Consider the following 21,827-nt stretch of genomic DNA (forward strand, 5'->3'; position numbering starts at 1 on the left):
CACCAGTGAAGTGGATTGATCCATTCTCTGATATACAAGAATTACACTCCTGCTTTTCATCTTCCCCCCGCTTCCACATGATTGGCTCACAGGTATGTATGTCTGTCAAATAATCCTCAAATAAGACACAAAAAAGAAAGATGCAATGATTCACATGTGTCAGAGTTATCCAACAAAGTGTTACAAACATGTATTTCACTCCAACTTAAAAATGAATTCGGTACAATCAGTAAGTTTGAAGAATGTGTTCTGAAAAATGCAGGAGAAAATTCTTCATTAGTCCTCAGGGATCAGATTATTCCAGTACTCACAGAGCTCAGTATTAGAGTATGCAGACCAGCAATCTTCATGGCTACAACCTACATCTTGTGGAAGTTCTGGATACTGTTTTTGTAAAATTATACTTTCTGATTATAAATACAGTCAGATTCTATGGCCCTTTATTTATAGTGGGAGACTTGCTGGTTTCCCACAGAGTAAGATGTTATTCTACACAAGAAAGCAAAACCGGGCTTTGGTTTCACTAGTGCAGGGGTTGTCAACCAGGGGTACTTGAGATGGCCCTAGGGGATACACATGGGCAAACGAGGAAGGAGCACCACCATGCAACACCCTGCCCGGCTGGATGCAGAGGGAGCTCACACATGGTAGCTGCCGCCGCTCCACATCTGGCCATGCGCCATCCCTCCACCCCCCACCTTGGTGGCTGGGGGTATACTGCTTCGTATCTGGCCAATGGGGGTACAATGATCTAAAAAGGTTGAAAACCCCTGCACTCATGGCAATAGCTGTTTCTCTTCTAACTTATGCCTTTGGTATTAATTTTTACCTTGACACACAGAAAGTTTGCTTTCATGTTACTAATCAATTTTATATGGGATTTCAGTATGGAAATTTCAAATAAATTCAATTAGGAGATTGGTTCTAGAGAACTATGAATGTATTGCTCATCATCAAATAGCGAGTAAGCTTAAAATATGAAGCTACACAGAACCAACACTGGAAATGACAGAATCGACACAGGAAACAGAAAATGAAAAGCCAGTAAATCAGCTACAATTTCAACACTCTATAAGGAATTGCTTATCTATTCAATAGGCAACTAATTCAAAATGATAGTTTAAAACTGCGAAAGCACATGACTGCTGTTACATTCCTGTACATGGAATCAACTTTGGACAATCTTCAGGAAAGATAAAAAATGAGAGGTTTATACTAGTTCACATGGGCACTCTGTGTGTGTTCTATAATGTGTGCACGGGGGGATGCCCATTTGTTCAGGTATCGCATTCACTAAATACTCCAACTATCTTTGCTTCTGATGTTTTACCTTTATTAAGAAGGCATTTGTTTGGGAACTCACTTTATTCATGTGGATCTGCTGCTGGTACTGTTTTTGCTTCTCCAAAAACTGCTGGTGCTGCTGCTGAATGACCAGCTGGGCCAATGTACTTTGAGGCAGAGGAGCTGACTGGGTTCGATTCAGTGGTCTATGACGAGGCAACTTGTGGGCAGCCCTTGTACCGGGTGAGACTCTCTCCTTTGTTGCTAAAGGAGACTGTGGATGGAGAGGAACCCCTCCTGCAAAACAACAACATTTCACTCAAATGTGAGGACTGCTAAGATTCAGGAAGCTCAAAACAGAGAAGAAATGCTTCAGGAAAAAGGCAGGCAGGGGCTCAGAAAACCTGATGTACTGCAGAACATCACAGTAGCATAAATAACATGGAAGTCCTATTACATGTCCTGCCATAATAAGAAGTTTAACAGCACTAAAAGAATAATTTGGGTTTCCAAGTTACATCAAGTTACATTTGGAAGCCAGAGGGGAAGATTGAAGCACATTGAAATCTTGATAATTACCAGTCACAAGAAGCTTCTGTTGTCTCATTTGCTCTTTCAATAACAAATGTTGCAGGAGAGCCTGGTGGCTGCTGTTAGGCTTTCCCTCTAGAGCAACATGAGGATGAGCTGAAGATGGAGGGATGCTTCCTCCGTACTGTGCAGGCAGAGTCACTCCCTGCCTGAGTGTCTGTGTCTCACACTTCTGTTTTTCTTTGAGTGAAGATGAAGCCTGTGCCAAGAAACAACAGACATAGTTACTGCTCTTCACTGACTTAGACAATCAGATTACTACATAATTAGACAGGCCAGCAATTGACAAGGATGGAAATCTCTATCTTACCCCGTGCCTGTGGGCTGAAAATAGAGAAAAAAAAATCTCTTAATCTTAAACAGGTAGGAAAACTAAACAATGGAACTACTTGAGGGCAGTACAGAAGAGATGGTGATACACAGGGAACCTGCAATACAAACGTTATTCACAAGTGTTACTGTTTGAGTGATATGCCCAACCACAAAGTTGGTTCAATGAAAGATGTCACCCATTAAAATCCTTGCATCTTGCACTGTTCACAAGAGGCAAGATTTCAATGTGCTCTTAAAAAACTGTGCATCTGAATAAGACTTCTTCCAGGATCCTTTGTACCACGCATAGACTCACATTTCCAGCAGGGAGGGCTGGGGGGGTGGCAGGAAGAGTGGGGTTGCAAAACTTTCCTATGGAGCAGATGATCCTTGGCTTTCCACACAACCATCCCTCATGCAGCACACCAATCAGAAAACTGAGTCAACACTGAATGTGAGAAGTTAACCATGCTTGGGAAAAAGTTGGTGCTCAATGGTTCCCTTGGAATAAATCCCTTCCAGGGCTGCTCCTGGGACAGTGCAATTGTGCACTGTACATCATCAGGATGGATTTATGAAGCCAAATTTCAAGTCAATGGGAGATGGTAGGCGTTTGGTACTTTAAAGGCCCCTGGCTTAACCACCCGAAGGCCTGATTTTATATATCCAATTTTGAAAATCTTGGCCCATTAGAAATGAAGGTCTGCCTTAGTTGTCTGTGTTCAAGCTAACAGTTTTACTGAAAATATAAAGTAGATTTTATGTATTGATTAGAGTAATAATAAATAATACAAGGAATAGCAGCAATAAATGTGGTAGTGTTAGAGTGATGTATCTGTGACAGTCCAGGAAATATGTAAGAGGCAAGGATTTTTGTGGGTGATATCTTGTATTGGACCAACTGCATTTTTGGGAATCGACTTAGGCAAGTTTCCAAATGCAGTCTTCTTCTGGTGCGAGGGAAAACGGGTACAGCGAAAGAATTGGTTTTAATATTAATTCCTCTGTGCCTGCTTTCTCCTTAGACTGCATTTGAAAGCTTGTCTCAGTTTATGCCAACCATTCAGTTGATCCAATAAAAGATATCACCCATGAAAATCCTTGCCGCTCAGTAATAAATATTTTATTCAGACTTCCAAGTTGTGCCTGGTTCAGGTTCTGTCATGGCAAAAAAAAAAGCCCTATCCTTTAATGATCTGAATTCCAGATGTTTTAAAGAGGCACGCTCTAACTGGTTTTCATTAAAACTTCATGTGCATAACCTTCCTTCACACCCTGCTACTGCCCTTCTCCCATGAAAAACAAATACCAATTAAAATCAAATTTCATTGGCTTATTCTAGCAACTGCTATAAAAGTTACCTTGCAAAAATTACACACTGGACTTGTTCAGATACCAAAAACAGCATTTGGCAATAACTGACCACAGCTGAAGATTACACAGGGCATTGTTTGTAATTAAAGGGCATTCTTATTTCTTTAAATTTTTTAATATTATAAGATACTTAGACATTACTTACATCTTGCTGGCAGTTAGGTAAGTCACTTTGAAAGGAAAAAATGTTCAAAGGTGGTATATTATTTAGAATTACTTGCAACACGTTTAACTCTGAGGCTAAAATTGTTGTCTCTGTGGCAGGATTAGCTATGCTGGGATGTGTCCCGGCATAGTTGATGTGATATATGGGCAGAGACGGGCATCACCTGGGGCCACTGGGGCCTGCTCCTGAGGGACGGGACAAAGGCCCTGAGTTCCACGTCCTGGTCCGGGGCATACATTTGCTGATGTGAAGAGAGAAACCCCAAACCTACAGACGTGCAGCCTAGGTGGGGGCCAGGTGCTCCTGAGACTTCAGAGACCCGATTCTGCAGGACAGTGGTCCCGGTTGCCGGACACTGACACAAGGGTATGCATCTGCAGGTGCAAAATGGGGAAACCCTTGGGTTTCCATGCTCCATCCTTCAAACACAAGCCTTGGGAATTTCCGTGGTGCATGGATGCATACATGGAGTAGGGGTTTAGGTTGTAGCCGTGTTGGTCTAAGGACATAGGCACCTTGTCTATATGGAGTAGGGAAACCCATGGGCCCTGCTCCACATGGGCAGACCCCATGTTGTGGCCAGGTACCTGGGGCTATTGCACTGTGGCATCATGCCTCTGAACACCTGCTTTGGCAGCTGGAAAACACAGGCAGCTCCAGCCTACCCATGCTCTTGCACCATAAATGAACAGACATCTGCCACAAAAGGGAGGCACAAAATATTACTAAAAATTTGCACACCCAATTTTGGGGCATTTGGGGTTTAACAAGAGGCCTGGAGATCTGCTAGCTTGGGTTGTGTGCTGCTATTAAAAAAAATGTATAGTGGCACATGGGCAAAGTCTATTTGCAGCCTTCTTCACAAATAACAATTTGGTTACATACATCAGGTGTAAGGTTTGTAGAGAATGTATTTAGTGCTTACAAAATGTTCTTGTTCTCCTGATGTTAGATTTTTAAAAAAATTATGAACTTTCCCATTCAAAAGTGACCTGGATAACAGCAATATTTCTCTAGAAAGGACATTATATTATAGTAAAAAAGACTAGAAATGACATGAGAACTTGAATGAGATTTAGTATTGAAATTAAGTACCACCTTACAGCATTCCATAATAAAGCACATACTTAAAAGGAAACATATATACTGTAAAGTAATACTTATTTATAACATCTAGAATGTTTATATTTCGTACCAAATTCATAATTCATATTATTTTATTACATCTAAAGTTGCTGACATTTCTATAACATTGCAATACTCTATGGAGTCCTTATAAAGCTTAATGCAAACCTTTATTTCTAGGTAAAATAAACTAGGAAGCACTGGGGTAAAATTCTAGCCCCGTAGGGCTAGAAACTCACATTTACTTCGAAGGACTAGAATTCCCCTGCCATAGTACTGTGACTTATGATCTTTAACAGCTAATGTGAATTATCAATCATAGTGAATCCATACATTTATAAACTTAATCCAACAGTTTGCTACAAACAAATTCAATTGCTGCAACTTGAGCAAAGGCCATGTAAATAGGCAGGCAAACAATTATTAAATTACTAAATGTTCTTTGGTCTATCAATTATATTTACACACATCACATTTATATCTGCAATGACTGACAGCATATACCTTAAATCATTGGTGCCCAACATTTTGGCTCCGCAAACTGGAAGAATGGTACCAGGTCCACCCTCAGGCCCTCTCCAGTCCCTGGGCCGAATTCAGCACAGGGGAATGGCCCAGCTAGGGCCTGATCCAGGGTGGTTTCAGCTGGAGCCTAATCCAATGCCTCAAATGGGGGACTGGCATGGCTAGGACCCAATCCCTCTGCATGGGAATGGACTGGGTTGGGGCCCAATCTCTCTGTGCAAGGCAGCCTCTGTGCAAGGCTGGCCTATCCGGGACATAGCCAGGACCCAATCTTTTTGCATCGCCTGTACTGGGTTAATTCAGCCATAGTAGGCTTGGAAATTTGGTGATGGGGGAGCCCTGCAAGGTGGGTGATATGACTCCACAGGCTGGATCTGGCCCATGGGCCAGGGGTTGAGCACCACAGCCTTAAATCTACTGATAAGGACACCAAAAGAGAGATTAATACTCATTCTGAAAACTGCTGATTTTAATACAGTACTTTTGGAAGATATTTTTTCAAACATGGAATGATCACTTGGTAAAGAAGTAATTTAAAAGGTCAAATTATATGACCCACTCACATACCTCACCACAGCTCTGGTTTCGGACACTTGTATTTGTAGTTCAGAAACGGCATTTGGCACATAATTGTATGAGCATTATATTTTACATTTCTTTACTTATTGTTAAGTACAGCTATTATAACCAGTGCTGTCAGATACATACAATAAAAATGAAGGCAAGATAGGGGATACGCTTTCTGAGAAGTGAAAAGATCAGAGCATGCTTGTATTATAAGAAGGAAACAAGAAGTTGCGATGATTAAGAAAGCAGGGACAAGCAAGGTTGATCTCAATGAGAAACCCTTAAAATACAGTAAGAATACCCTTTAAAGTAGTCACTTACACTGATATGGGATTGTACTGCTGGAAGTCCCAAGGTAATGTTGGGCAGAGATGGGGATGTATACAGGCTCAACAGATTCATCGATTCCTCACCAATCAGAATGTGCTGTTGTGAAACCAGAGGCTAGAACAAGAAAAAAAATATACACATAACTTCCATGCCCATATTACCTTTTTCTATTGCCCTGCTACAAAGAAAGCTACATTATTTTGGCATCCACTGAGGCATCAAATATTGGAGAAAGCTGCATCATCCTTGAGACCTACTGCTATTTCCCCAATACTAATCTGAGATTTTTGTCTTCAGATGCATATTGATACAAACCTGATTGACATCTTGAGCAATTTATCCTTCAGTATCTGTTCTCCAACCAATAATACATTCATTCCTAAGGCTCAAACATAATTTTCCTAAGGGTTAATCATAATTTTGCCTGAGTAAGCATTTATTTATTTATTTATTTATTTATGTCCTAATTTGTATATTTTTATATACATTAGGAGGTGAATATTCATTGGTTTCCAAGATAAATCCTGCAGTTCATACTGAATACACAGCCAATGCCACTGAACATCATTTGGGGATGCTAGAGTTACAGAGTACCACTGATATGAGCTATTTACATTAAAAGAGAAGAACTTTCTCTAATTCAACACTTTTCATTCTATGTACCATAATCCTGAGCCACTAATTGAAAGGGGATTCTTTTGGGTTATACCACTTGCTAGTATAAATGGGAAAGGTTTGAGTAAAATTAATTTAGGAAAAAATGCCAGAGTTGGTCAAATAATGGTAAACGGGTATTTTAAAATCTTTACTAACAATAAAAATATGTCCCACATTATCTGGTACTAAGCCCCCCCTCTTTCAAGGTGCTTAATCTGCTTTACTGCCTCCTAATTTCAGCATCTTGCAGCAATGTGATACAGCTGTTCACTAAGTGGACATCACATTTCTGATGCAATATTTGTAATCACCCTGTAGTAGAAACAGGCTTTCTAAAATGTTTGCCCAGAGACACCCGCTTTACATTCACTGGAAAGAAGTCTAAAAAGGTACATTGTCACATGCTTATTTTCAGAGGAATCTTTTTGAAGCTTCTGTCTTTGTGCTTTAACAGTCATGTTTTGCAACATGTGGTCTAGTAGAGTTGCTTGAATTACATTTTCTGTTCAACTCTTGCTTTCCTTACAGAACTTTTACACAATAAAAGCTACAAAGGTCTTATTAGACTTAGGAACTCTGGCATGATATGGTCCCCAAGGGAACAACATCCCTGAAAAAGAATACCCTGTGTAACAGTATGACACAGTGACTGCTTTCTTCCCAAACAAAAAGCATATGGGACTCCAATAATAGACCACCTCCAAGAGGGATACTGCACACTCGGGCTTTGACTAAAGTAAATATAATAACTTGTCAAGCATGTTGTGGGGAGCTGTAGATTTTCCCCTGGACAAACCTGGGATATCAATTAACTTTGGAAAATGCCTTGTGCTAATACAATGTGACTTCAGATTGTCACTGAAAAGTGGTTTAGCACAAAAATACAGGATGTTATTTCAAAACATAACCTTTCACATACAGTTTGTTTGGAGATAAGATGTATCCACTGAGACGACAAAGGTAGAAGTCTATACGTGTAATTTTTTCTTGGTGACTTGGGAATGTCAAGAAGACAGTATACAGAAGTGATAAGGGCTCTACTGAAATACAAGTAAAGGGACTGCTTTATTTATAAAATACATTAATTTCTCAGAAACATGACACTGCCTTAAAAACATGCCATTCTGTATATTATTAAAACAATGCATGGCTAGAATACGAGGTATTATTGTGAAATGCTACAAAGATCTTACCAAATGTGATGCTATAAATCTGTAATCCTCAACCATCATCAACCTGCATTGGCTACAACAGGTATACAGTGCTATATTTTAAAAAATGAGTATTTCCTTTTCGGTTTTATGATGCTTCACTGTAAGGTTTGCATTAGGAAACAAGAACAAAAGGATAAAGTAAAACACATTCCCTTATGAACTAGGCAATGCACGACTGTTAACACTGGATCTAGCCCAGATCAGTTCTGTTCAACACATGAAACATGACAGTTATAATAATAAAGTGCTATTTTTAATAAGTACATTTATACCCAAATACAAAGACAGCAGATCTCCTAAGTAGCTGCTCTCCTAAAAGAAGCAGCTGATAGTTGTTATATTAACCCCACGTTAAGATCCCTGTCCAGAAATGAACTCTACATGGACCCAGGGACCTACCTGGTTAGAGCTATCTATGTATTCAGGCAACTATTCCCCAGAGTAACTGATCCTGTTCCACTACTGCCAATACACTGAGCTAAACAGTACGTGTCCAGTAGCATCCATGTGGTGTGCCGGAGTTCCCTACTTTCTGTGCCTTTCAAAGAAATGACCCTGGGAATCTGGCTAGCTTAATTCTTAAAATGGAAGAATAGTAATTAGATATACCTATGTGTGGTCTTCCTGCCTATTTTTACCTCATGCAGGACATGTTGAGAAAAAGGAATAAGCACACACATGCAGAGGTTTTCACATGCACACTTTAATGAAGGAAAAGGGACTATTTCTTGAGGACTCGAAACCTACCAAGTTGTGAAAACAGTCCAAGATTGCCAAGGCCTTGAAAGTCCATAATGAATTAGGTTATTACTTCAGAGTACCATTTTACATTTTTTGTTTTGAGATTTAAAAATGAAAATAATTTATTTTATGTTTGGGAAGGATTGCACAGTCATGATATACCAGCTAGAAACTTGTTAATTTTACCCTGGAAGTCTTACAAAGACAACTCCATTAAGCTGAGGATTATAAAAATAATAAGAGTAGGAGATGCATTAGAGAAAGATTTGTGTACGTCTATGTCCCTTAAATTCAAACCTTCTGATTATATAATCATTTAAAAAAAATGCCACTGTCCAAAAATGCTGTATAACAAATGTAAATAGATTCTGTACATGCATGACCTAAATAAACCTGACTGACACCAAATGGAATATTTCTATTGGCTTCAAGAGGGCTCACATGTACATAGAAATAATCACACAAGGTTGAACTATATATCACCAAAGCAAGCTGTCCCCACTCAATTCATTGTCCCTGCAAGCAGTATTTAGCCTATGCAGAGCATGTCATTCAAAAGTGTATGGTATGCTGTAACAGATAAATAGCTGCTGCAGTAAACTTTGATACTACTGAAGACAATTGGGTCCAATAAAAACAACTTTTATTTATAAGGTGCAATTAAAATCCAGAGTTAACATTTAAGTTTCACATCATCAGAGAAAGTATTTTAACAGAGCAGACACTGAAAGCCCCACTAGAGGAACTGAGATAGCAAGGGATTATCTACAAATGTTCTTATTTATAGTGCACCTCTGTGGCCCACCAAAAAATAAAATGAATAGTTACCAGACTCCCCACTTCACATGCAAGTCGCTTAAGAAGTTGTTATTTAAATGATGAAGGCAGAAAATGTTTTTTCTTTTTTTTTTAAATCAAAGTATCATTACTGATAATTCCATAATTCTGTCTGTGCCATGGAGTGTGAACATTTATGGTACTGCCTCATGTTTTTACTGGTAAATGGCTCTTCTATCACAGCAACCTGTTTTTGCCCCAGAAAAAAAGTGCTGTATTTGCTGCCATGAAAACCACAGCTATACACCCACTCACAAGGGAACACAACACTTACTGCAAATGTCACAACAACAATTATGAAACAACAGCAGCATGAGTCATGCAGGATTACGGCAAAACAAGTGACATTTCAGATGATTTTAGAATACTCAACCTATTATTAGAAACTTCTGTACTTTATGTATCTGACAAAAATTGATTAGATAAATGGCATTTGAGAGCTGGCATCTAATGCACAAGTAGGGAAGAAACATTCAGTTGTTTGGTTACTATTAAACAATCAAATTAAATCCTACCAAAATCAAAATGTACTGATGTTGAGATCTATGGAAAAATGTTTGAGCCCGCAGGACCACAGCCTTAACAAGCAAGTAACCAGAGGGGTAAAGAAGTCTCTGATTGGAGCCAGAAATGGAAGCCAGTGGTTTCAGCTTCCAAGTCTTCTGCCAATGAGCAGAGTGACTGGCTCCAGCACACCCAGCTCAACTTTTAAAATAGCTTTTTGGGCTCATTTCAGTGCTCGTGATAGTAAGAGACTAATACGAACAATGCCAGGAATAGCAAGGGAAGATGATGTGCAATGCAGTGCTCCCTTAATACACAGAATACAGTTCCACTTCTCTAACAGCTGCAGTCTTCCTAGATATGCCATGAACACAATGCCAATCACATCAGACTATTTGCTTATGTGTTGGTTTAAAGATGTGAAACAATTGTACATGAACTAAAATATTCAAAGAACCAAGCACTGCAAAAATCAACTGAAAGCATTATCATTCCCTTTTGATTTTTTATAGTGGTAACTGATGTGTTCAAGCCAAGACAGTGACTAATTTGATATGATTTCCTGTGTAATTCGGCATTCATGTCTTTAAATTATAACATTCTGTTCCTATACATATTTAATGAGATGAAAATATACCCATTTAATTCCACTATCTTGACAAACCTGTGATCTGATTTTAACTTTGTTGTAGCTTTCTCTGCACAGTCAGAGTTTCCTTGCAATCCCATACGCAGGACCATGAGGCAAGACCACATGTTAGCCATCAATGCAACTTTTTTTTTTTTTTTTTTTTGGGGGGGGGGGGGGGTTCTGGGCCATAGAGAGGCTAGTAATCAGTGTGCAGAGGTCAGCCACCTGCCCCTTGGATCATAGTTCACACACACAATTAATTCATTATGGGGAAAAGTCAGGGCTGGAGGTTGAACTAGCCATTGCAGTTTTTTTGGAGGTGAATGTCCTGCCACTGACCTGGAGAAATAGCTCCATTAGCTCAAACTCTGCTAAATCACATTTCCTTATGCTATTTTTCTAATCAGCCAACAGTATAAAACAACAAACATCAGCAAGCTAGGACATCAAAACTTAAAAGTAATTATAATTATGGGCATTGGATACTCTCTCTCTCTTCATTTAACAGCATTAAATTACATGCCCATTTTGTTTATGTTGATACTGTAAAATAGAAAGCATGTAGACTGTATGAGAGAGGAGAACACATCATTAGTACCTCTATAGTGCTTGCCATCCAAGGACCCCAAATAACTTGAAAAAAAGTGAATGAAGCCTCATTACACATTAGCAATGGTAGGGATAGGAAAACTGAGGCACACAAAAGGGTCACAGGAAGTCTGAGAGAACAGAGCTCCTCTATGTTTAATAATGACTAGTAACCAATTTAGTTCAATATACAGTGCAAGTTATGGCTCTCCTCATTGAAAATTAAGTTTTTAAAAAATCTGTATGTGTGAACCTTTAGGTGTGCAGTGCATTGGGAACCTTTTTATTATATATAATATCTCTCTCTCTCTCTCTCACACACACACACTTCCATCCACTAATTGAGGCCCTAATTAACCAAAACCCTAGACCTTGTCAAGACATTTCTGTCAGGTGCTGTAGGACTTTCCAGGGCTAGCAGCATATGCTGGCTGGCCCATGAAGAAGCTAGGAATTTCCTCCTCCTTATAGCTTTAAGGACTGGCTCCTTAGTCAAATGCACAAGAAGATACTGGACACCGGACTTTAATCTTGAGTCAATATTGTCTATTTGGATCTTGGGCCACTGCGAACTTTGGACAAAACTTCAATATCTGGGAAGAAAGAAATTTCTTTGGAAAGTTTAGCAAAGGCACAGGTAGCTTCTTGATGTCCCTCTGCGACTGAGAATATTTAAAGTGGATTTAAAGGATTGATCAGTGGGTGGGCGGCAGGTGAGACATCCAGTGACAATGCTAAATGCAGTTATGTTAGGAAAACACACACACACACACACACACACACACACGGTGGGTGGGGGGGGTATACCTATGTATGTATGTATGTATATATGAGGTGGGTGGGTGGGGTATACATACATATGTTTGGGGGAGTGTATATATAATGTATGTATGTATGCACGCATTTGTGTACTGTGTATGTTTGTGCATACACAGACACACACACTCTATTCATTAAGTCTGATAACTTACTCTTGCTGTTATAGTTTAATTTACAGATTCTGTCACATTTGCTCACAGTAATTAATGCATGAGTAGTCCCTAAGATGTCAACGGGACTAAATAACAGTGTTTCACCCTTCTGACAACAGCTGTGGCTGTCTCTCTGTTTCCATTTAGTTTCCTTTCACCTGTCTTCTTCTGTCCAAAACTTGGCTTGTATTTCTGACATTGTTTGTGGTAACTAGTCATTATCTCAACCTCAGCATAACTAAAACAGATTTTTGATCTTCATTTCACATGTCCTCTTGTATAACTTTCTTTCCTCAATCACTGAGCAGAATCACTCTGCCTGTCAGTCCCATAACATTGACATCATCTTTCGCATGGACTTCACTTTGCCTAGGTCCTCACATCTAGGTTGTTTCAGGGTTTCCAATGACTTCTGCATAACATCTCCAAGATCTGACCTTCTCTCTCCATTCATGCAACCAAAACTCTTATCCAGGCACTTGGTGTCTTACGTCCCTTATGCTGCAACACTTTGCTCCCTGGCCTTGACAAAGACACTATTGCTTCACCTCTGCCATCACCAGAGATCTTTTCCAAAGGGCAACAGAGAGATCTTCTATGTCCTGGCTCTTTTCCAGGTATATTTGGCCATCAGTTTCCTGGTACCTCAAGGGATTCTACCTCCCTCAATTCCACTGCTTTGAGCTGGAACAGAATACTGAAGGAGTAAGTTAATACTCAAGATTTCCTTATTAAATCCACAGTGGACACGTTTATTCCAGAATAAGTCCATCTGTAGGCAAGCTCTAAGGCTAATAAAGCTCTAAGACTAATGAATCTAGAACTATATATACACGTTTTTGGAAGCACAAAATATTTACTGAAATATCACTTGCTCCAAGTAGAATTAAAAAGCAACAGACTCTGCAAAGTCACATATCATTATTATTAACACTAACATTTAGAGATACTAGAAGTTTCACAGAATTTCATTAAGTTTATGATGCCAATATTCCTTATGGTATATCAGAAGAGTTGTGTCACTGTGCATCTTGGCACCATCTAATCTCTGCAAACTCAAACAAAAGATAGCCCCTATTTCACGTGTTCATAACGTGACTTCCAGACAGAGCCTTTACATTCCTTTTTAGACTAAGCAATTACCTGGCCAACAAGGCTAGGGACACAAGTTACACATAAACCAGTATAAGTGATCAGAACTGGTTCAAAGCTGTAACACAACAGAAGTTCAGTACACATAAATCACATTCAAAGGCTAGGAACAGACGTTCAAAAAGCTGGAGCCTGAATTGATTGAATATTTGCAGGTTACTCTAACCTGACTAGACTGAACCAGTTTGCAACTGGACAGACATTCCCTTTGGACAGAGAAAATGTAGGCACATGTCTGCAACCGCCTAGGGTCAGGAGCTGGGGGGCACTAGAACGCACCCTCGGTTGCAGGGAAGCTGGGGGGGGAGGGCAGGGGCGGGGCATGGCCAGGCCCAATAGTAGCATAAGGTGAACTGGCCAGGGAGGGGGTTTAATTCCCCGCTCCCTGTCCCATGGACCTGAGCTGGGTCTGCTGGGTGTTCCCTCCTTGCTGCTGCAGAGGCAGGGGTGCAGCCAGACACTGGCTGGCATGGCCCCCTGAGGCAGAGGGGACAGGGAGGGGGGTTATTTCCCCCTCCACCCTCTCTACCCTCAGTGGACCACAGCAGTGTCTCCCCACCCTGACTACTGCCACTTGCTCCCTGAACCAGGAGAGCTGCAGGATAAGACGCCTGCAGGCCCCCACCCCTGCCTGTCCCTGCTCTAGCTAGCCCTGAAGGCCTCCACCCCTGCCAGCCCTGCTCCACTGGAGCAGAGAGCACAGCCCAGAGAACATGCCGGGATGCTGGGGGACTCTGGTTTGAACTTAAACCAGGAAGGGGTTTGGGACAGAAGTTGCATAAACCAGTTTGAGCTCAATCAGGTAAATCTGATACTATAGTCAACCAGGTTTATCTCAAACTGGTTTCAGCCATTTTGAAACTTGTTTATATGCACTGAACAGCTGTTCTGTTACAAGTTTAAATCAGTTTCTGATCACTTAAACCAGTTTATGTGTAATGTTTGTCCCTAGCCAAAATGGCTGAAACCAGTTCAAGATAAATTTGGATGGATGTAGAATCAGACTTAACTGATTTAGGTTAAATCAGTTTACTGAACTTCTGTCCCAGATCCCCTCCAGTTTCAGTTAACTCATGGTCCCCCAGCATGCCAGGATGCTTTACACTTGACAGGGTGCGTGGGCTTTAGCTTAAGTTGTCTGCTCCAGTTGTGCAGGGACATTCTCTAGTGCCCCCTGGCTTCTGGCCTTAGCCACTGCAGGCATGTGGCTGCATTTCCAGAATCAAAAGAGAACGTCTATTCACATGTTTATCAGTTTAATCTACGCAGTTTAGACTAACCTGAAAAGAGTGAATTAATTTAGCCTCAGGCTTTTTAACTGTCTGTACTTAGCTCAATAGGATCAAGAATGTTATTTTTACCTCAGCTTGAGAATTAGGTGGCAAAACTGATGTTTCATTTTCCATTACACTTCCAGTAGGGCCATTGCTTGGTGAGCTTGGACCTGATCCTGGAGAACTGCTACTGACTGAGGACTCTGAAAAACAGATGAAGCAGATATGCAACCAGGGTTAAATTAGATATGTCCAGCTGTGCTTATGATGAACATTCTATGCTTCCTTCAGCATACATATGAAGAATGCTGAACCTATACTGAATGGAGCATTCAATTCATTTCTAAGGGAGACCAGTTGTTTAGCCACTTAAAACAGACAGATATTCTTGTTCTTTTCCCTCTTGACACCTCTGGTGCACAAAGGGTGAATTTATTACTTGACTTTTCTGCAAAGATGGCACATTACTCAGTGGCAAGCAAACAGAACTGCTAATGAGTAAAAAGAAAAGGAAGCACTTTTTATTGCATAGTCTCCTGCCTCTGAGAGAGATCAAAATGACAGAGATAGTAGATTTGCAAAGGTCAAGATAACATGTCATCAATTCATGAGGCCTACTGCCATTCCTTTGCTATTTGGAAAGGGCCGTGAAGTATTCTGTTGTGAACTAACCTTTATCTGTGCAACCAATAAAAAACAATACACCATTTACAATATACCTCTGTCAGCAAAGTATGAGGAAATACTTGCAGCATACAAAATCTTAAAACAGCATTTTGAGGACTCTGTTTTAGTCCGTCCTGGTTTAAAGTACCCAGGAGCTTTGGTCAAGATGAAGGGTAGTGAGACGTCTTACTAGGTCTTTGTCAATCTAACTTCTTTAAGTCTATAATGATTAAAATGAGAGTTTTATGTACTGAACAAAGAAAAAGATAACAAGAAATAATTAATATTGCCATTATACAAACTGTGCATCAGAAAATTTAAATAATTTCAGTTAGCCAGCAATCACTAGCCAAACTGGACATTTTTAGATATCGCCAACTCTATATTCTCTACGTTCTGTACCCACTTGCAATATACTCCCCGCTCTTACTGTCACTGGGATAATGCAAGTTATACTAGTGGGTTTTAAGACTCTCTTCTGTTTCAGTTCCAACTAGAATACATTTCTGCAATTCACTGTCATGAGTCAATACACTAATAATGTACATCTAGGCAAGATATGTTTTTGCAAAGAAACTTTTCAGCTTTTCATACAAAAAATGCAAACCTCCAAAATGATAATTCTCATTTTCCCATTTCTGGAAATGTTATTATTGTTTGATTTCTTTCAAACGAAAAGCTTTGTCAGGAAAAGTCTGATCACCTGTACTTTTAAATCACTGGACAAAATGTACAAAACACAGTGAAACAAATCACACCAATGACAATCAGTAACAAACAAACAAACCAATGAATCCAGGGAAACTATTTTCTGGTGTAAGGAATCACTGTGAGTAAGCCAGCATCAGAGACAGCAACAGAATACAAGTTTCCTTTCCTTTCCTACTTCTACTTTAACTATGGCAAATGGTAAAGCTATCCTGTTAAAATAATTAGTATTTTATTTTGCATCTAAATTCTGAGTGTACACATCATAGAAAGGAATGGGCCATCCTAGAAATGAATAGGAAATGAAGATTTTGACAATAGATAGTAACTGGTAGATCCCCAACAACTTGACCAGTGGCATTTATATCACTAGCAGTGAAATAATTTGAAAATATCTGAGCCTAATAGCAGATTTTTTAATGGAAAACACTGTAGCTGTTCCACAAATTTTTTAAAAAAGGAAATATTCTTTACCTGGATCATAATCCTGAAGCCTGAAGACACACGGGCAGAGAAATGCCCTGAAAACTACATATGCGAGACACTGAACAGAATGTGTTAATACTGTACTTTGTGTGCTATGCCTACAGGGTGAGCACTGAGCAGTACCAGGTTGGTTGTATAGATAAATGGCCTGGCACCATTTTTTTCTATTGAGTCAATGGAACAAGCACCAAAAGCATTCTACACCTGTGCATTCAAGATGACTCGGTATCATATGCTTGTAGAGGGTATAATTCAAGACAAAAAGTTTAGTAAAAATTCTTCAGTAAAACGTAAAAAATGGCTCAACAATGCCAAACATATTACCACTTTAGGTATTAATATCATATGCATGTTTGCTATCCAAGGATAACTGCCCTCTCATTCACTATGTTCATATGCATATAAATTAATTCAAAACAATTTTAATTAACTTCAAAGCTTTCACTTTGTGGGTTGTTTTTTTTTTCTCACCCCCACCCAGTAGGAATTTTTTTCTTAACTGTTAAATATTCCTTCTAATTAACAACAGTCTTGTCTACTATGACTGACAATACATCACTAAATATTTAAACAGGTCTGTATATCACAGAATAACTTGGTGAGCTCTTAGATCAAAAACAAGTAAGGCTGACATTTTCAAACAGAGTTATCAGTAGGAGTGGTCAACCATATGATTTCAAAAGGGCTCTTGGTTACCCTGAATTCAAGCAGTTTCTTTCAAAGACATCAGACTTCATATATGAGATCCATGCAGCAGAGAAATATATTCCTTTGAAATCAGGTGAAGATTTTTCTAAATGGGCAGAGAAGCAAGACAAGCAGTTCTTATCTTTTGCCTTTAGTCCAAGCCATGCACATATGGCTTTAAATTCCTCATAATCTCCCATTTGAAGGCAAAACATCCAACACAGAGAAATGTGTTCTAAAAGAACCAGGTTACATTTTCTAGTCTGCTCATCATAACAGAAACTTAGTTGTTATGACAAAGAAAAAATAGTGCTATAGGATAATTGGAAATTAGAGGGAAAGCCTTTTCTCACAGTATATCTCCCAGTTCTCCAGGAAACCCAAGAGGCTAATAAACAGGTGAAATTTCATTGTTTTCAGTGAAATAGTATTCAGAGGTATTAGCCTTCTTCAAAGCCTTGATGCTATTTGCAATTCCTACACTACAGGTCTCACTCAAGACCACTCACTCTTCAGCAGCAGCTGCTAGTGAACTGAAGTCCAGTTCTTTTAACTGCTGCTACTCTTCTACCTCCTTTCTTTTACAAAGGGCTGCTTCTAAGGTACTGAATAAATCCTGCATTTTTCAACTGCCAATGCCTCTGGAATGTCTATACTACTAGCTCCGAGTGTTTGAGACTGGACTGTAGAAATGACTACCTCGGACTGCACCGTAGTCTCCCTCTTCACTTAGGGCACTGACAGACATGCAGCTCTCTGGTCTAACTCATGGCACTTCACAAAAAGCACCATGAGTTAGACCGACCCTCCTGAACCAACAGACGTTTGCGGTTGGATTGGGAGGGTGGAAGATTGAGCTCCACTTTGGAGCCAATCCAGTGAGAGAGGCTGTGCCTCTGCAACCTCTTTCCCTAGCTCCACTCCCCCCTCTCCCAGCTCCAATGCTGTCTCAGCATGGACGGGAGATCTGTTCTGGGGTTTGCCCAGCCTGCACTGGAATGTGTGTGTGTGTGTGTGGGGGGGGGGGGAATCTAGTGGATTGGAGCCCTCCCCAGCCCACACACACACCACCCTCTGGCACAGGCTGGGCAAACCCGAATCAGAACTCCCTCCCTCGCTCCCATCCTGAAGACAGCACTGGGGTGGGTCTAGGAGCTGCTTCAGCTGAGCCATGCTCTCACCATGGGATGACACAAGTTAATGAAGGCACTCCACTTGGAAGCACCTTCATCTGAACCCTCAAGTTATGAAGGTTAATTTGTTGTGTGACTGGACACTTTTTAAAGTGCTCTGCAGTTGTGCACTTCTGCCAGGGCACGGCTGTAGAGCACTTTCAGGGGCTGATCATGTGACAAAATACCACTTCTGTTAGTGCCCTTAATGATTGATTGATTGATTGATTGAATGCATCCATGTACATGTGTGTATATACTGACAACTGTGTCTCCATGAAAGCATGCAACTTTACATATAAAGTGGGGATACTGGTGCAGTTTCAATTAGTGCCTGAAAGCACCTTCAAATATTGTTGCACTGTGGTGGCATCTGTTTACATCACATCCAAATACTTGTCCATGGAATTGTTTATGGTATTAGAAGCTGTGTATAAATATATAATTATACATACATATATACACACACACACACACACACACACACACACACATATATATATTAATATATAATTATATTATATATATATATATATATTTATCTTTATATATATAAAGATACAATTACTTTGGCTTTTTCCCAAAACATGAAGTTTTTCCAAAAATTTAGTGAAACTTTCCATCTGATACCATAGCTAACGTATGTGTTTTGCATAGTCAGCAACATGACACCATTATTTCTGCATCTCTTAGACAGGCATTGATTAGACGTTAATTCTGGTCCTGTTGGCTGGAAGAGCTCAGGAAAAAGCACTGTTGCAATTAATATTCTATCTTGTGCCTGATTTAGTTCTGGAGAGCATTCTTATTCAGAACAGTATTCAGCAGTATTAAAACTCATTGAAGTCAATCAGATTTAAGCATGTGCTCAAGTGCTTTCCTGGATCAGGGCCATAATGGGCTTCAAAGCTGTCTGCAGACTTGTTAAATTAGGGCTCAGGTTTCTCAGAATCCGTATGCTGTTCATATCCCACATTCCTAAATGTCTGCTTTTCCCTGAAGACATTAAGTTGAATTTAACAGTCCCTACTTAGCTTGCAATACGACAAGTGCTATTCTTTCATTCATTCATCCGTCCATTTCCTATTCAACTTCAGAGATTGAAATTCTTGTTAAAAGTAGCTATTTTAATTCTGTTTTTCTGATGATCAGTCTTAAACTATCAAGTGTTTAAACAGTACGAGTGTTTTCTTGCCTTTTCAATTTGTCTTGTCTTTTAGATAAGGCTTGAGCTCATTCCTTCTTCCTCATCCTTTATGAATAGCATTTCCTTTTTTGGTTTTTATTTTAGTTTTGCTGCTACTAGAAAACAAAGGGCCCTGTATGACACTTACTACATGCTAAATGCATGCATTCTTGAAGTTAGGATACATTCTGAGCAGTCTAATGGTAATGTATACTACAATCTAACATGCATAGCTCGTTGATTTTTGGTTCTAGCTCCTGTGCAGTGCTGGGACTGCGGGCACCTGGCTTTCAACTTTATCCTGGAGGAACCTGTCAAGTGAAAGGTCCAGGATCATTCTTCCTGACATGTCTGGCTTTCCTCATCCCATCTAGAGGCTTGGTAAAGTAGAGAGGTCCCTGGTTGATGTCACAGCTGGGTGAGGACCACAAACTGCTTGTTTATCTCCATGGAGCAGTCTGACAATAAGGACACCTGTTATCTATTATGATCCGGAGATATTCCTTGTGCAAAAAAAAGTCATAACTTTCCACAATATGAGCACACTTGGCATCTGTTTTACTGCTTGAATGCAGGGTCACTTGTGTTTTAAGTGCATTGAATGTATGCTAAGTCTAACATACTACAAGGCCCATGCTGTTGTAGAGCCTATGTGAAGAGCATGGACATTCTCTGCAGAGAGGTAAATGAGACTGATCTGAGGGCTAGCAATGAACTGGTCAAATTTGACTATAAACAAAATGATGTCGGACATCCAAAAGAAAGACTAGGAAAGAAAATATATTTTCCCCCTTCTGATCTCTTTCTGTTCCACAACCCTACGAATGGCTTGCTTTTGTTCTTACTACTGCAATGAAAAATGTTCAAATGCAAGTATGAGTCTCAGGTTGACAGTGTCCTTTTAATAAGAAAATAAAGAACAGAATCTTGTGAGTTCTTATACCTTTAATATATTTTTAATTTTGACAGAGAAACTCCTTCCAAGCTTTTGTTTGATGCTCAATTATGTTTCTAGTAAACTACTTTTTGAGGCTTCTGAACACGTCTGCTGATGGCAGCAGTTAAGACAGAATCTCTTTAATCCTTATTTACCTGTCACCTCAAACAGTCTCTTCTTGAATGAGCTGACAACATTTCCATCCTTCCTTCTCAGTAAGGGGCTACTTCTCCTTTCTGTCACCTTCTGCTTTAATCTGGAACGCACCTTCAAGTTGGGCTCTGAGGCTGGGAATCAAGGGAAGAAAATATATCATTAACAATTAAAAAGCTGTTTATCCAGCAGTGCTGTCTTCCCTTTAGTGTGCTCTTCCCTGAGCTCCTACTTGGCCAGAGGAAGAGAGAGAAGGGACGGAGGACTGGAGAGAAAAAGCAGCAAAGAGGAGGAGGAGGCCCCCTCTACCTTTTCTATCAAAGTTTTTCAGGAACTGAGGCAGGGTGGAACAGGATTACACTTAGGCAACTAATAGGTAGCCCTTATAATTAACTGGGTGAAATCAGAATCTACAACTCCACACAATGATGCAATACCAAGGCAGATAGGATTGACAATATTTTCTGCAGGCCTATCAAACAGATTTAGTTACTAATATGCTGTTTTGCTATTAGACCTACTTAGGAGCCAGGAAAAGCCTTATCCTACGGTATTTTTACATCTCTTATAGGTGAAAACTGATAACAGTATACTTAGGAACCCCATTTGCATTTAGATTTTAGTTTGATGGTGGAAACAGGAAGAATTTTCTGTTAGTGCCTTTGGATATTTTACAGAAATGTAACTTATGTCAGAACATATTGGCTGAATATTTCTTAGTCAGCAGTTCAGAGCCTAAAACCTTACTTTCTTAATAACTGCACCAAAACAAACAGGTTTATTACAGTATCTAGAGAACATTTAAATCCAGAGAACATGAAAATATAAGCTTAGCCTGAAAAAAAGAAATAGGATCGAATCCCAGAAATCCTAGGATTATATTTAATGCATCTTGGACAACTTCCATCTCCTTTTTCATTTACTAAGTAGGCACAGTCTTTAAATGTGAACATTAGAGACCAAGTTTTGTCAAGCATATTGTTTTTGTC

General features: G+C 39.8%; 1 protein-coding gene across 2 annotated transcripts in view; it reads right to left on the reverse strand.

The window, feature by feature from the left end:
• HDAC9 (histone deacetylase 9) overlaps window positions 1-21,827 on the reverse strand; it is a 657,492-nt gene that overhangs the window by 327,213 nt on the left and 308,452 nt on the right. For both annotated transcript variants that reach the window (XM_059728942.1, XM_059728941.1), the window contains exons 7-11: window positions 20,841-20,972; window positions 14,931-15,046; window positions 6,266-6,388; window positions 1,864-2,074; window positions 1,364-1,581 (exon numbers count right to left, since the gene is read on the reverse strand). In XM_059728942.1, the coding sequence (XP_059584925.1) occupies window positions 1,364-1,581; window positions 1,864-2,074; window positions 6,266-6,388; window positions 14,931-15,046; window positions 20,841-20,972 (800 nt within the window). The remainder of the gene's footprint in view (window positions 1-1,363; window positions 1,582-1,863; window positions 2,075-6,265; window positions 6,389-14,930; window positions 15,047-20,840; window positions 20,973-21,827) is intronic.

Source organism: Alligator mississippiensis, chromosome 5 (assembly GCF_030867095.1).
Source record: "Alligator mississippiensis isolate rAllMis1 chromosome 5, rAllMis1, whole genome shotgun sequence".
NCBI lineage: Eukaryota > Metazoa > Chordata > Crocodylia > Alligatoridae > Alligator > Alligator mississippiensis.